The sequence below is a fragment of the Marmota marmota genome, unplaced genomic scaffold (assembly GCF_001458135.2).
Source record: "Marmota marmota marmota unplaced genomic scaffold, marMar, whole genome shotgun sequence".
Taxonomy (NCBI): Eukaryota; Metazoa; Chordata; class Mammalia; order Rodentia; family Sciuridae; genus Marmota; species Marmota marmota.
The window spans coordinates 14,487,136-14,504,499 of record NW_026000016.1 but is presented as its reverse complement, the minus strand read 5'-3'; the positions used below and the strand labels follow the sequence as shown (position 1 = coordinate 14,504,499).

Below are 17,364 nucleotides of genomic sequence, written 5' to 3'. Positions count from 1 at the left end.
TTTTTTAATTAAGAAAGGTTGAGGCTGGGATATAGCTCAGTTGGTAGAGTGCTTGTCTCGCATGTATAAGGCCATGGTTCAATCTCCAGCACCACAAAAAAAAAAATTGTAAATTTAATTATAAAAATTAAGTTGTAACTGAATTATAAGTCAAAAACCTGTGTCCTGTGTGAGTGGTGGTGTAAAGGTTAACCTCTTGCCCCCTATCATCTGGTACTTAACCCATTTATTGGGCTTAGCCAGAGACAGTTCCTGTACACCAATTAGGTTTGGCAAACTTTAACAGAATCCAGTGTTATTTTACTTTTTATCATCACTAAGTCCTTATTTAAAAATCACTTTTACATTCATATAATAAATTGTTCTATAAGCTTCTTACAGAAAAATAACAGTTCTTTGACCAGCCATTCCAGATACTTTTTCCTTCTTCTCAAACACTTCCAACATATTTACTTGGTTTTATTGATATTTACCTTCATATATTAGGCTTAAATTGTTATTTAAATTTTTTAAAACATTTTGTACATAATCTATTAATCTCCCACTATGCATGTTGAAGATTTAACTCTCTTACACATCATCATCAACACCACACATATGTTTTTGGATCCCTCCATTTTGTCCTTTCCCTGCCTCTGAAATTGATTATATTGAAATTTATTTAGATGATTATTTAGCGCGCACACACAACACACAACACACAACACACACACACACACACACACACACAATTCACAGGTGAGCTATATTCTATGCCATGACCACTTTTCCTTTTGACAAAACGTTTTTTAACCTCTGTATATAATTCCTTTTTGGAAATTTGCTACTGATTGTGGTAGCACAAGCCTGTAATCCCATCCTCAGGAGGGTGAGATAGGAGAATTACAAGTTCAAGGCCAGCCTTAGTAACTTAATGAGACTATCTCAAAATAAAATTTAAAAAAGGATTGAGGATGGAGCTCAGTAGTAGAGCACTTGCCTGGCATGCACAAGGCCCCAGGTTCAATCTCTAACACTGCTTTATTTTTTGCTTAAGTCTTAGTCCGTTTTCTGCTGCTGTAACAGAATACTATAGATGCTTACATCTTAAACAATGTAAGTTATATGGCTTCTGGTTCTGGAGACTGGGAAGTTCAAGATAGAGGGGCTGCTTCTGCTGAAGTTCTTCTTACTATGTCATAACATGGAAGAAGGCAAGCAAGCATGCACAATAGAAAAAGAGAGCTACTGTCATTGTTTTATTAGGTTCTCACTCCTGAGCTTAAAGCAGCTTTAATCCATGCATGACCATACTGTTATAATGCCAATGGCAATTAATCAACATAAGTTTCAGTTTCAGAGGGCGACATTCAAACCCTAGCACTGAGTTTCCCCATGTACTCTCTTCCAGTGAGGAAATCTCTTAATTACTTTACAAAACACTGATAGCATAGTAGTGTGCTTTTCTTGCAGAATCTTCTCCAAGAGTCTCACGTGGTCACTTCTGGGTCCTGCTGTATTGTAGTCATCTCAACATCTTCCTTTGGCATCATCCTGTGGAATTCCTTTGCTCTCCAGTGTTGGATCTCATTTCCTTAATCCAGTGTCTTTCTTACTCTTTTACTAAGTAGTGTACACTACATCTCCATACTGAGAATATGAGGCGTATGTTTTCTGAGGTCTACTTATCAAAAAAAATCTCTCTACCTTTATACTTAATGGATAGTTGGGTTAGATACAGAATTCTAGATTGGACATTATTTTTTTTCCAGTTTTTGAAAGCGTCACCTCATTGTATTCTAGCTTCTAGATTTACTGTTAAGAAATCTATTGCTACTCTGATCCTTAATCTTTTCGTATGAAAACTTTTTGTTTTTCCTCTTCTCTGAAAGTTCTTTGCTTTGTCTCAAGTATTCTGAAATTTCACATGTGCTCTGGGTGTGAGCCTGTTTTTTAACCTTGCACCTTTTTCATTCTGCAAACTCATGACCTTAACTGAGCAACATCCCTGCCCTTTTAATTTCTTATTTTAAGACAGGGTCTTGCTAAATTGCTCAGGGCCTCACTAAGTTTCTGAGGCTGACCTTGAACTTATAATCCTCCTGCCTCAGTCTCCTGAGCTACTGACATTACAGATGTACCCTACTACTCCTGGCTGACCTTCATTTCTTGACAAATAATCTCAAGTTAAAAATTATTTCGTAGTCTCTTTTTCCTTTATTTGCCTTCCTAGAACCTATTATTGTTTTATTTTGAATTGGATCTCCTGGACCCATCATCTGATTTTCTTAACTTTTGCTCATCTTTGGCATCTCTTTCTCATTTTCCTTTTTCAGTTTTCATCTCTATTGTATTGGGGGAGTGCTCATGCGTGGGTGTACATGTGCACATGCTTCCTTGCTTTTAATGTTCCTTTCTCAATGACTGCGATATATTTCCTTATGTCTCTGGGGATAGCACTCCCACCTCCCACTGGCATATTTTACTTTCAGTAGAAAATATTTGTTTTATTTTAAGGTAATCTTGTCTGGAAATCTTGGCTGTTTGATGAGACTTAAGAGTAAGTAAGAGTTAGAAGTTACTTGAAGCGTTGTGAGCATCTGGAGGGAGATAAGCTGGGAGGTTCCTGGGGAAACCTCACGTCTGAAACTTAAAATCTTTTCCCTTGTCCTAGTCAGATTCTCCTGAGAAGATGCTTCTAACCTCCTGCCTGAAGGGCATTTTTCTAGATGCCAGTGTTCTTGAGATGAGTAGGTAAAGAAGGCTGAGGCCTTCAGCTGTATCTATGTAAATTGTTCCCTTTTAAATAGAAGGCCCAATCTCTCTGCTTAACTCTTTTGAGTCCAGAATCCTTTACTTTTTATCTTACAACATTTTTTAAACAGGTTCCACCTTTACCACATCCAGAGGTACCCACTAACCCCAGCCTTTTTGGAGTTTCCATAGTATAAATCATGTTACTTAATGGCGCTCCCTACTATTGGCTCAGGGTCACCTTCCTGGAATGCTGAGCCTGTCCCCACTCAGTCCTGTGCTTTCTAAATTTTGTTATTTGCTTTCACCTTCTCTTTGTTCCTATAGTCACATAGGTTTTTGAAAGTCATTTTCATAGCATTTGGGGTAGGAGAAGAATTATATGCACATACTCGACTTCCTATATTTAACCCATCTCCATTTTTTTCATTTATACTGGAATGGCTTTCCTACGATTATGACTCAGTGTAAAAATGTGCTGTGTCTGTCTGTTCAGGAACTTATAAATTCAGATAGATCCTAAAGGAAAAGTCTTTCCTTCTGTTAGTTTCTTATAAGTGGGACAAACACTCATGGAAGACACACACATATCTACATGTGTATACACACACAAGAAATTTTAAAAATATTTTTGGATAGTCCAGTCACATGAAAACAGGCAGTATTCAAAATGAGTTATTCTTGGGTTTCACTTCTACATATATTCATATCTTAAATCACATCAGTTCTAGCCAGTCTTAGAATGAAAAACAAAACTAATGCTAATACAGTGAATGTAGAGATTTTGAAAAACCCTGATTCTTTACCCAGATTTTGAAGTGTTCTTTGGAGTACTTCTGTAATTGCTACTCCTTTTGAGCCGAAAGTAACTTTTTAACATTCTGTAATTTTTCAGAATTTCAGATTTTGAAAAGAAAGCAAATGATCGTTCTGAAGTTGAGACCCAGACAGAGGGCAGCACAGAAAAAGAGAATGAAGAGGAGAAAGACACAGAGACTGTGGGTACTAAGATTCCAAGACTGCTGACACACCCAGTGGATAAAGAGTAATACAGTGGCTGTGATGTGTATTAGCTTTAAAAAATGTAGAAATAATAGTAAAAATTTTTTTTTATTTCTCTAATATTTCTTGTCCTAGTTTGAGCTTCACTCAGTGTTAATTATAGTGAGATATATTTCAATCAGTATTCTACAAAACCACTCCTATATCTCTTCTTGTCTCCTAAATCCTTATGTGAGAAAGCTCACTACATTAAAAAGGAACTTCATCTACTTTATAATGAGATTACTTGAGGATATAACTCAGAAAATTGTGGAATTCAAAGATCTTGGTTGTATGTCTCTAATGGTAGGAACAAAGTACTTGGAATAAGAAAGGTCCATGTATGTACATTCACTGTTGTGTGTAACTTAGAGATGTATCTTTCAGTCTGAAGAGTCTTAAATTTAGAAATAGTTAATGAAACCATGAAGTTATGATAGCCACAGTAGTCCATGTGGTAGGTACTTATATAAAATAGCCATTTTAACTAATGGACTTATTTAACAAAATTTATATATCAAATGCCTACTGTTGGCCATGTATTCAAAAGAATCGAGACTATTTAGAAAACAGATGTAGCAACCACCAGTGTGTAACCGCACTCTGTTGACAAAAACTAATTCAACTATCAGTAACAGAAGTATCAAGACTTCCAAGATATCGTAAAACTCATTTATGAATTACAGGACTGTCAAGGAAAAGGCTGTATAATGAAAATGTTGTGCAAACTAGAAACATAAATTAGTTAGGAAATATGTAGATGAATTGATAGACAATAAATAGGGATGTGCTTTGATACTCTCTAATCTCTATGATCACTGAGCCATATGTAAGATTACTTTTTAGTAGTAAAAAATCATTATTAGAAGAGCATTCAAATTGATTAATGCTCTATTAGGAAGTAGAATTGTATCCAAAATATTTCTTTTCATGCAAGATATTTGGGGTAGTAATTGTGAAAACTTTATTCACCAGTCAGTCTTATTTCCATACCAGTGGTTCAGACTCTTTTCTCACAAAGAAGTTCATTTAATCTTGTGATAATCAAGTGTGAATGTTTGTTATTTCCTGTATGATAGGTTGGAAGCGAAGTGGAAATGTTGAACCTTCAGGTGACATCACTGTTTAAGGAGCTTCAAGAGGCTCATACAAAATTGAGTGAAGCCGAGCTGATGAAGAAGAGACTTCAAGAAAAGTAAGAGAAAGAGGCTGCTTTTATCCTCTTTGGAAAAATACACATTTTTATTAAGTATGTTACTATATAGAAATATAGTTCCATAATATTTACTGTATATTTACTATAATTTTATATATGCTACTATGTTAGTGAGTAAAAGAAAAACAGGACTATGTAAAATATGAATTCACTAATGTACAGGTTAATGTATAAGCATGGAATTCTTGTTGTAATATGAAAGAATGGGGACTTTGATTCTAAGTACACTAGCCTATGTGGCACCTGTGCAAAGTAGCAAGCCAGATTGCCTGTACTGTGACAACACTGATGTGAACACACACAAAAGAAAGCTGAAAAGAGACTGAGTGAAGTTTAGGAAAAAGTCCATCTCAATTTGTTGTTTAATCAATCATTAAAGCTAGCATATAAATTGAGAATTTTACATTTGCTTATTTCTTTTGATCTAAGAAGTTACCCAAGACATAGCAAATATAACATGTTTGTGTTATTACCTTGGGCAAGTTATTTATTTAACCTCTCTGCACCTAAGTTTTGTCATGTGTAAATTATGTGTCATAATTTCTCTAATGTACACCAAGTTAAATAAGATATTTAATTTGCTTGGCTTTAATGCTTTGCACATAGCTGTCATTGATTTGTTTTTGCTATTATTATATTGAAATTCTCTTTTAAAAATTTTTTTAGTTGTTGATGGACCTTTATCTTATTCATTTATTTATACATGGTGCTGAGAATTGAACCCAGTGCCTCACATATGCAAGGCAAGTGTTCTACCATTGAGCCACAACCCCAGATCGAAATTCTCTTTTTGATATTTAAGAGAACCTGTGGGGGCTTCCTTTTTCCTTTGTTGAGTCTTTATTAGAAATCCAAGTTTTGGTGATTGACAGAACTTTTTCAAATATAAAAGTACCCATGGATCACTACATGAGAATAATTGCTAGCCAACTTCTACTTTGGTCTGTATTTAGCTAAGAAAAATATATTTATATGACTACATACACCAATTATTCAAAGATGACACTACCTCATGTCACTTTAGATCTGTACTTATTTATTTTTAGACATAAAAGTTCAGAAATATGGACATGTCTAGTAAAGAAGCAGAATGGATAAATATTTTACTTTACATTCATAAATCCTACAGACCTTAAACTTCTTTGAATTTAACCTGTTTTTTGGATATGTTGAAAAGCCACTGAGACGTGAAATTGCATTGTTTATCTTCATCTTTCTTAGATGCCAGGCCCTTGAAAGGAAAAATTCTGCAACCCCAGCAGAGCTGAATGAAAAGCAAGAGCTCATTTATAATAACAAGAAGCTAGAGCTGCAAGTGGAAAGCATGCGATCAGAAATCAAAATGGAGCAAGCTAAAACAGAGGATGGAAAGTGAGTACACTGTGCAGAATGGGAGCTTGCCCAAAAGAATACCTTTTTAAAATACAGATTGGAATTAAGAATAGAGAGTAAATTCACAAAATTTGTTTTTTATTTATCTGAAAGAGTACTATGAGATTCTTTGGAGGGATAAAATTTTAAAGGTTTATTATAACAAAATTATTCTTTGTATTTAGCTTTTTTTCCCCCCCAGACACTATTGTTTTGAGAGTAAGAAAATGCTAGTAAATGGTGGAATGATAAAGATAAGAGGAGATTTTGCTACTTGAGTGTTCAGAAGATGATTCAGAGGCAAGGCTTTGAGTTTGTGATATCCTCCTATAAGATTCTGTTTATTAATATCTTTTTTAATAGGTCCAAGTTAGCCATTCTACAGTCAACCCACAACAAGCTTCTTCAAGAACATAATAATGCATTGAAAACAATTGAGGAACTAATAAGGAAAGAGGTACTCATAGAAAAAATAGATTACTGATTAATGGAAACTGTTGAACATTTTATACCTAAAAAAAGGTTACCTGAATCCTTGACTAAGTCCCATTTCAAAAGTTGCTTTTCAGTTTATAATTGGTTTCTTGTGACATAATATTTACAACTTCTCACATATGTTCAATGTGCTTTGTGTTACAAAGGTGGTGTTCATGTCCCACTATCAGAGAGTAAGCATTTAGTATTTCTCAGAGTAGGTAGAGAGAGCTGTAGGAAAGCTAAGAGCATGGTCTCCTATGTGCACAGTGTACAGTAAGAAAGCTGGCTAGGGCTGGAGGGGCCATTCACATGTACAAGGCTAGTTTGCCTGCTGGCAGTGAACTTGGAACACTGGACTCACTGGTTTGCAATTTAAATTGATAATAATGCCCAGCATGGTGTGATAATTTATAGACAATGGAAACTTTGAATTAGAAAGTCTTTGAATTTATATTTTTATAAATATACTCTTTTTTAGAGGGCATTGTTTTTTTAATTGCTTTTATTTTTTAAATACATGACAGCGGAATGCATCACAATTTTTATTACACATATAGAACACAAGTTTTCATATCTCTGTTTGAATATAAAGTATGTTCATACCAATTCATGTCTTCATACATGTACTTTGGATAATGATGTCCATCACATTCCTTCATCATTGCTAACCCCCTGCCCCCTCCTTTCTCCTCCCACCCCAATGCCCTATCTAGAGTTCGTCAATTCTGGAGGGGCTTATTATGTCTCTATTTCAGTATTATCTTTTAAAAATACTGTTGTTTTAAATCAGGAAACTGGGCTGGAGCTGTAGCTCAGTGGTAGCACTGCCCTGTCCACTCAGTGGTACAGCACTTGCCTGGCATGTGTGAGGCACTGGGTTCCGTTATCAGCACCACATAAAAATAAATATGTTAATAAATATATTGTGTCCATTTACATGTAAAAAACATTTTAAATAAATAAATAAATCAGGAAACTATGATTTGCAAGCCATATGTTAAATGAATCCGATTTTCTGAGTAAGTTGGTATTGCTAATGAACAGACTAATTTAAAGCTAATGATTTTATTTATTTTATTTTTTATTCTTTATGTATTTATTTGGTACTAGAGATTGAATCCAGAGGCACTTTATCACTAAGCAACATCCCCAGATCCTTTTATTTTTTTCTTTTGAGACAGGGCCTCCCTAAATTGCTTAGGCTGGGCTCAAACTTGTTATCTTCCTGCCATAGCCTCCCAAGTAACTGGGATTATTAGTGTAAGTCACTATGCCCAACAAAGCTAATAATTAAAAAAAAAAAAAAACTAAAGGTTTATCTAACATTTCACTAACATAGACTACATTTCTAGAATCAAATTGTCTTTTGTAGTCAGAAAAAGTGGACAGGGCAGTGCTGCAGGAACTAAATGCAAAACTGGAAATGGCAGAGAGGGCACTGGCTTCCAAGCAGCTTCAAATGGATGAAATGAAACAGACCATTGCCAAGCAGGAGGAGGATCTGGAAACCATGGGTGTCCTTAGGACTCAGGTAAGAAATGCTGTGGAACCTCAACTGAGTGGGATAAGCCCCAAATAGATTTGCAAACGCAAAAGTGATGGTGTTTAATACACACACATTATTTTATATTCCTTCCACCAGTGAAATATTTAAAACTTTTAAATTGATAAAAAGTGTGCCAATGTCATATGTGTGTGTGTGTGTGTGTGTGTGTGTGTGTGTCTCTGTGTGTGTGATGCTAGGGATTAAACCCAGGGTCTCATGCATGCTAGGCAAATGTTTACCACTGAATTACACCCCCAGTCTGCAGAGTGCACAGCTCAAATGAATTTTATTCATCTGTGTTCCAAAACTGATAGGAAAATGGGTTATTTTCATTTGTAGCATTATAATTAATGCTACTGTGACATTCCTGTAGATATCTTTGTTCTCATGGCACTCATTTTCTGTTGGGTACACACCTGAGAGTGGAATTGCTAGTTCACAGGCTATGCATGTTACTCAGTGTAGAAAGTAAACAGTTTTCCAAAGTGGTTGTACCACTTTGGAAATGTTCACTCCCATCCACAGAGTTTCCATTGCTCTACGGTCCTATCTATGCCTTTATTATCAGTCAATTTTACTTTTATTGTTTTGGGAGTATGTAATGGTATCACATTTATTTGGTGTTTCATTGATGACTAATGAGTTTGAGTACTCTTTCAAATGTTTGTTGGTCTTCTAGGTATTCTTTTTTTTTTTTTAGGTATTCTTTTTTGTGATGTGCTTGATAAAACTTTGCTCATTTTTTCTTTAGGTCTGTCTGGCTTTTTCTTGATTTTATCAGTTCCATATATAGTCTGATATAAACCCTTATCATTGTTTTTGCCTTTTCACTCTCATAAAAGAGTCTTTTTTAAAAAATATTTTTAGTTGTAGAGGCACACAATACCTTTATTTTATATATTTATTTTTAGGTGGTACTGAGGATCAAACCCAGTGCCTCACATGTGCTTGGCAAGCACTCTACCACTGAGCCACAGTCCCAGCCCTCAAAAAGGAGTCTTTTGATGAGAAAGGTTCTTAACTTTATACTAGTCCAAGATACCAGTCTTTCCATTTATAATTAGTACCTTTTTTGTGTCCTGTTTAAAAAACTTTCACTACTCCAAGGCCAAGAAGATACTCTTTTTTGTTGTATTCTAAATACTTTTCCGTTTTATTTTTTATATTAAGATCTATGAACTATCAGAAATTGGCTTTTGTATATAGAGTGAGATAAGAATTTGGATTTATATTTTTTTCCTATGTGTCCAAGTGTCTTGGTTCCATTTAGTAAAAAGCCATCTTAAGTGCTCTGCTTGCTCCTTCTTCTTGTGAAGAGTATGAATACCAACAGATGGAGATCATTGGAGCCATCTCAGGGGCAGAGAAGTAGTTTGCAAAAATGGACTTTTGTCTAGGTTCATATACTGATATGGCCAATTTTTCCAAAGATTAAGAGCTATTAAACTAGTTTATAAAATAAGGATAGCAATTCTACAATCCCAGGACTTTTTAAAAAATATTTTATTAGTTGTTGATGGACCTTTATTTTATTTATTTATATGCGGTGCTGAGAATCAAACCCAATGCCTCACACATGCTAGGTAATTGCTCTACTACTGAGCCACAACCCCAGTCCCAATCCCAGGACTTTTGATATGGGAAATGAACATCCTCACGGGGACTTCACATGTGTCTGGAATTCAATAAATAGCATCTTTCTATTATTTTAAATTTAGCTTAAGAGCAGCATTCTTAAGTTTATCTAGCAAAGTGAATAAGCCACTTACTATATTGTATTAGTTCTGAATACCTTTTTAAAAAAAGAAACAGGAGTATTTTACTGAATTAACGTTGCATATATTGCCTAAACCACCTATATCAGTGCAGTTTCAGGGTCCTAACTGTTTAAGCACACATGAACACACAGTTCATATCTATTATTTGAAAGCAGCTGGAAAGTTTCTAGCAGGAGTATGTACCTATCATTCACAAGGCCTACCTGAGGATGCAGTACTCTCAACCTTATAAACAGGTGATCTGCAGGGAATCCACATTCATCTCAGTAGAAACTTCTTTACTTTTTTCCTCTAACAGATGGAGGTTTATTGTTCTGATTTTCATGCTGAAAGAGCAGCGAGAGAGAAGATTCATGAAGAAAAGGAGCAACTGGCATTGCAGCTGGCAATTTTGTTAAAAGAGAACGACGCTTTTGAAGATGGAGGCAGGTAAGGTAAAGCAAGAGGAAGGCAGAACATATGACGGCATGGGCTGTAGGAGAGGTAACCTGTCAAAGATGTTTCCTAATTTGAGCTATTAGAATCACTCTACCTACACTTGTGTTCCTACATTTGAGATTGGCTTATTAACAAAGCTGGACAGAGACTTGTTGGAACCCAGTCAAGTTCTTGGCTTTGAGAAAAGCTGTGAAAATATGTTTCATGTGTCCAAATGTTACCCTGCTAGTCGTGAGTGAAATATACTATACACTTTAAATTTCTAATGTGCTTTGAAAAAAAATACTTCCAAAATTTCTCTTGATTTTTAAAATTTCATCTTGGGAAAGTTTTAAATTCTAGAAAAATACAGAGGAAAAAAATAATACACAGCAAAATATACACAATTCTGAATTGACAGTTGCTAGTATATCTTTTTTTTTTTTTTTTGCTTCAAAAAAAATTTTTTTTTTATGAAAGGGAGCTTTAGATAAAGTTGAAGTCTCTTGTTCCACATCCTTCATTTATTCTCCTCTTCCTTTGCTTTGAACAATCAGAGTTTAGTGGGTAGCCTTCCCATCTGTATTATACATGTGTGTATACACACACCCCAATTTTAAAACAATATTATTTCTCTTTAAATTACAAAATAATCAGTGTAGAGATTATTCTGTAACTTTATGTAACATTGTGATTTCAAATGCTGTCTATTTTGATTCATGCTGATTTAATTCATTGTTTTAATACCTGTGTAGTGTCTTAGTGTAGAAATATGTAACTTATTTTCTAATCCATTCTAGTATCAATTAATAGTTTGGTTATTTCCTAGTTGATTTTTAAAGATCTTACTTTTACCTCACAGTATGCTGGTGCCAATATTATATAAAAATCAATTTAAGGGGCTGGGGTTGTGGCTCAATGATAGAGCACTCACCTAGCATGTGTGAGGCACTGGGTTCAAGCCTCAGCACCATGTAAAAATAAATAAAATTCATTCAGGTCCTAATGAAATTCTTTTAAAAAATCAATTTAATCTCACATTCTGATTTTTATGAACCTTGACACTGCAGTTTGACTCTTTTTTTTCCCCATACTTTTGTTGACTGCTTAATGTTGTCATGGTTCAGAGTTGCAGAACATCACATATAGTGTTGTTTTTAATCCCAGTAGGCAATCCTTGATGGAAATGCAGAGCCGGCATGGGGCAAGAACAAGTGACCCAGACCAGCAGGCTTACCTTATCCAAAGAGGTGAGTCACATTCAAGTCTAGGATATTCAGGGAATATCCTACTAAGAAGGCACTCAAAGAAAAAAAAAAAATCCCACTATATTCTATAAAAGGGATTTCAAATTAAGCTACCCAAAATACAGCACCCTTCAGTCTTATTCCCCTAGTACTCAGATCTCTATCCATTACTAATTCCAGACCTGACTCTTCACCCCATGCTGTAGTCTACAGATATTAGGTCATCTGCATCATCCCCTTCAACTCATCTTAAGCCTCTACTTGCATATATTCATTTGTGCAGTATCCTTCATGTAGGTGTCCTTTCCATATGCATATTCCTGTATTCTTATATTCTCCTTCCAATTAATTCTTATCCCATCTTTTAAACCCATTTCAGACAGGTACACTCCTATAATCCCAGTAATTTGGGAGGTTAAGGCAGGAGCATCACAAATTCAAGGCCACCTGGGCAACTTAGCAAGACCTCTTTTCAAAATAAAAAAATAAAAAGGAATGGGATATAACTCAGTGGTAGAGCACCCCTGGGTTCAATCCCCAGTACGGCCAAAAAATTTTTTTTTCATATTTTCCCGTCTCCAAATTGTTACCTTTCTGAACTTCCAAAATACTTCATTCTTTTGCTATCTTTTAAGTATTTATATGTTGAAATATGTATTTTAGACCTCTGTTAAATGATGAGCTCCCAGGACAGTACATTTTCTTGTTTTAGTACTGGAGATTGGACCCAGCAGTGCTCTACCACTAAGCTACATTCCCATCCCATCCCTTTTTATTTTTTATTTTGAGAAAGGCACTTGCTAAGTTCCCAGGTTGGTCTTGAACTTGTGATCCTTCTGCCTCAGCTCCCAAGTCACTACTATTGCAGGTATGCACCAACACACCTGGCTTCTGGATGAAATATTTTCACCCAATATCTGGTGTTTTGCACATAATAATGTTAGCATTTTTTTTTTGAGAGTTTACTATGTTCAGGCACTTTGCTGATCTAACTTCATCTGTATTATTTGATTTGATTCTCAAAAAATTCCATGAGGTCTATATTATCATTTTCTTATAAAAGACAAAACTAAAATTTTGACAAGGTTAAGTAACCCAGGATTATAAGGCTAGTTGGGAGCAGAATTGGAAGAGGAACCAAAGGTTATCTGACTTTGACTACTACATAGTATACTGCGTACAACAGATATCATTTAATTTGGAAATACATCCAATTTTTAATTTCCTAAGTAAAACTGATCATGATACATCTTAAAAGAGTGGTGCTTTTTTAATGATTTTATACTGGTACTAATACACTAATACACTAATAATATGCTAGTAATAATGTTCTGTAATTTGTAATGAATCACTGAAAGGAAAATATTATTCTTGATTCTAGGTATTAAAAAATAAAATTCCAAGATCAAAGACTAACATAGCTAGAAAAAATAAACTAATGGCAGTGCCATCAAGTAGAGTCTGAGTTCAGGATCCCTCTTAAATATCACAAAAAAACTTTCCTTAACTTTTTCGTTTGTAAATATTTTACCAGTTTAAGTCTCCTTCACATACCAACTGACTATTAAAATGGAACTGCAATATTATCATCAGTAAGGACACAATATTAATACATATAATGAACTGATAAATCTCAGGGAAATTTCTCTGAGTATCTTTTTTTATTTCCTATCTCTCCCCTTCCCCCACCGGCCAAAATCCTATTACAGGAACAACAACAAAAAGATTAAACATTAGAGGTAGCAATTCAGGTTAAAAATATGCATAGGATTATTCATGGGGGAAAATGCAGAAAAGCTATCATTTGATCTAACAAAAATATTACCCTAGGTCTGGGGTTGTGGCTCAGCGGTAGAGCACTCACCTAGCATGTGCAAGGCCCTGGGTTCGATCCTTATCACCACATAAAAGTAAATAAAATAAAGGTATTGTGTCCAACTACAACTAAAGAATAAATATTTTTTAAAAAATATTACCCTGAGGCATTTTTTAGCATCAGTGGGTAAAGCTATGTTTTTCTCAGAAACCTACAGCTTCCTACTCCTTTGATTTCTTTCCACTCATCTGATTTCTCTCCCTCCTTCCCTCCTTCCTTTCTTTTTTCTTTTCTTTCCCCAATCCCCCCATCAGTACTGGAAATTGAATCTGTCACTACCATGCCTGTCTATATGTGTCTGATTCTAGAAATGTCCAACAAGGTAGTCTTGGGTCAAATTATTGCTGACTCCTGTCCCAAAAGCTGTGATTCTGCCCATCAGAATGAACGGGGTTTTTAAAGAGGTGATTCAGAGAAAATGAGATTAAGAAGATCAGGAAGGAGAAGATTAGGGAAAAGAAAATCAGGAAGGAGAAGACCAGGGAGAAAAAGGTTGGGGGGAAAAAAAAAAAAACTTGTAAGATTCAAAGCCACAAGGGATATTACTCAAAGCATCAAGTGAACCCCTTACAAAAAGGTCAGTCTCTTGCACGTGGATGTCTTAAGGAATGGTTGTGTTCTTTATAAGTCAAAAACCTACTTACATAAAAAAGACTGGTCAGTTTCTGACTTACATTTATAATCTAAAAGTCTTTTTCTATGTATACATTTATTCTTGTCTAAATAAGCTGTTTTGTCATAAAAAATATTCCAGAGGACTGTCTTAAGATTTTTTTAGTGTCTTAACAAAACTGATTTAAACAAGTCTCTCTTGATAAATCTCATCATTGTCATCAGCAGCAGCCATTTCGGTGTCTGCTCTGTTCTAGGACTTGGTTAAGTGACAGGGAATAGAAAGGCATAAGGTGTGGTCAAGTCCTTAAGGGCTGTGGTATAACTGGAGACAGAATGTGCACATAAAAACATAAATTCATGTACAAGATAGCATGTAGGTAAATAAAAGGAATGGTGGTGAAGATAACAGAAAAAGCTGATCATAAAGGCACAGAGAATTGAGAAAAGCCTTGAAAAAAACATGACTCTAACCTTGACCTTGAAGCTAGGATTTGGATAAGTGTAATGTGAGAGTAAAAGGCAAAGATGGAAATGAGTATGATCAGTTGATAATAAAAACTGACTAAACTTTTTATGGATTGAAGAGGCAGAAGGCAGAGGGAACCTTGAGCAGGCTGCTATAGCACACACACAAAAAGCACACATGGAGGCAACAGTGTTTAAAATGCAGAACCAACAATGCCAATGGCAAACTACAATCCACAGGCCAAATCTGGCCTGTCTTCTGTTTTTACAAATCAATTTAGTTGGGATGTAGTCATGCCCTTTTGTTTGCATCCTGTCTTTGGCTGCTTTCATGCTACAGTGGCAGAGATTTTATTTATGATTTGCAAGGCCTATATAATATTTTCTCTTTGGTCCTTTACAGAAGTTTGTTGACTCTTGATCTCAAGCAATGGGACAATTAGAAAGCCCTGCTTCAAAAATCATGCTTTATGAGGAATATAGATAGTAAAATATGCTTCTTGGGCCAGGGATGTAGTTCACTAGTAAAGCACTTGCCCAGTTTGCAAAGACCCTGGATCTGGGTCTTAGCACTGAAAAAATTTAAAGAAAATAGAAAGTTTCTTAAGTTTCTTTTTTTGTCTGAAAGTCTTACATGTTATTGAATTCAGTAATGTATTTTGAAGCAAATAACAATGGTAAAGATCCAAAAACAAAGTTTTGGGGCTGAACCAAAGTATGGGCCGAGACTCTAAAAACACAAAATACTTTGCACTGGTCCAGAAAGGTCAGGCCAGAGAGATGCCCAGGAGACAGAAGTAAATTTCAGCAATGATCACAGTTTGTATTGATCTAGGACATACCCAGAGTAAGAGCTTGTTTCAAACATTCTCTGATTTAGGTTTCAACCTCAACCTAACTCAGAACTGGGGGCAATTACAGGATGCATTCTTCAGCTGTTTCTCTTCACTGACTTTCCTTGGGCAATTCCTATTCTTTCTAAGGCTCCTCTCATAGGTTACTCATCCAGGAGGCCTTTCTGCATTGGGGCTCTTTTCTTACTCCTACCCAAGCCCACAGTGCCTAACACTCCCCCACTTCCACATCAACACTGCCCCTTCTCTTACCTGGCTTCCCCACCTTGTCAGTATCCTGGCACACAGCAGTCTCTTGCACATCCATGAGGGCTTACAAGTGTCTGCTGAATAAATGGGAGTGAGTGTTTTGCTTCTGAAAAGGTATATACTGTTGCAGGAGACCCCTCCATACTCACTTTATTCCTTCCTTCATATTCTCTCCCTCTTTTGCTTCTATCCAGAACCTATATTGTCCTGTACCTAGAACTGAAACTGTCTTTTCAGACTCACACCTAGAATATAGTTTAAATCCTGAAATAATAGAAAAGCAGCAGGTACTATTTGTGGAGATTTCTCTGTGCACACAGTGATGTCTTCCATTAAAGAGTGTGGTGATGTACACCTGTAATCCTAGCTACTTTGGAGGCTGAGGCAGGAGGATCCTAAGTTCAAGGCCAGCCTCAGCAACTTAGCCAGACCCTCAGCAACTCAGCAAGACCCTGTCTTGAATTAAAAAAATAAAAAGGATTGGGAATGGTATCCCACTGGGTATTGATTATGAAGTTTAACAGATGACCAAATTAAAACCATGTTATTAAAATCAAGCAGAAGTTCTTTTCAAGGTGGAACTAATGAAACATTTAATTTCCTGCTTATTCCCAGGAGCTGAGGATAGGAACTGGCGGCAACAGCAACCACAGAGTATTCCAATTCATTCCTGTCCCAAGTGTGGAGAAGTTCTGCCTGACATAGATACATTACAGATTCATGTGATGGACTGCATCATTTAAGTGTTGATGTTTCACCTTCCCCCAAACTGTTGGTAAATGTCAGCTTTTTCCTCCAAGACTTGTACTTTTGTCTTATTTTTTTCACTCAAATATTTTGCCTCATTATGCTTGTTTTAGGAGGAAAAAAAAGATGTATCAATTCTAAGAGAACACTTTGTGGATTTCCATGAGCTCACAAAATGGAATCCTTAACCACTGCCCTTCTGATAATAAATTCAGTAGTTTTTATGTTCTGTTTATGTGGGCAAATACACTATTCATACAGTTAAATAGCAAGGGATGTAAAGTGACAGGGCTCAGGGAATTACAAGAAACTTCACTGATAAATTTGAGAATCTTTTAAGGAGGCAGGAAAAATGAATTGGTCACAGATTTAATCAGGAAAAAATGTCTTTTAAATAGTTTTAAAGCAAATTATTGTTATTATGTATCTATTGAAACTGGATCTTTTGGGTTTATGGGTTTTTGTATATGTTGTAGTTTTATTGTAGCCATAGTAATTGTACCAAAGTTGTGACATACCGCTTTTCATCTAGTATGGTGAGCTTTCAGTTAATATTAGGACAAGTCAAAAAATGTTGGCATACATGACATGAAGTTCCTTGGATTTCTCTTTTTTTCTCTCTCCATATATGTTAGAGAGGGAAACTAGGGATGGAACTCAGGGTCACTCTAGCACTAAGCTACATCATGCCCCACCTCCCCCAACCCCACTTTTTTTTTTTTTTTTTTTTTT

General features: G+C 35.6%; 1 protein-coding gene across 8 annotated transcripts in view; it reads left to right on the top strand.

Annotated features, from left to right (window-relative positions):
• Optn (optineurin) overlaps positions 1–16,856 on the top strand; it is a 39,084-nt gene extending 22,228 nt beyond the window's left edge. For 6 of the 8 annotated variants that reach the window (XM_048809205.1, XM_048809202.1, XM_048809204.1 and 3 more), the window contains 8 exons: positions 3,629–3,731; positions 4,854–4,969; positions 6,212–6,361; positions 6,725–6,818; positions 8,211–8,369; positions 10,461–10,591; positions 11,747–11,829; positions 16,501–16,856. In XM_048809205.1, coding sequence (XP_048665162.1) covers positions 3,629–3,731; positions 4,854–4,969; positions 6,212–6,361; positions 6,725–6,818; positions 8,211–8,369; positions 10,461–10,591; positions 11,747–11,829; positions 16,501–16,628 — 964 coding nt within the window. In that variant the 3' untranslated portion in view covers positions 16,629–16,856. The remainder of the gene's footprint in view (positions 1–3,628; positions 3,732–4,853; positions 4,970–6,211; positions 6,362–6,724; positions 6,819–8,210; positions 8,370–10,460; positions 10,592–11,746; positions 11,830–16,500) is intronic. The other 2 variants (XM_048809201.1, XM_048809203.1) reach the window with 2 other exon arrangements.
• Positions 16,857–17,364: the final 508 nt, after the last annotated feature.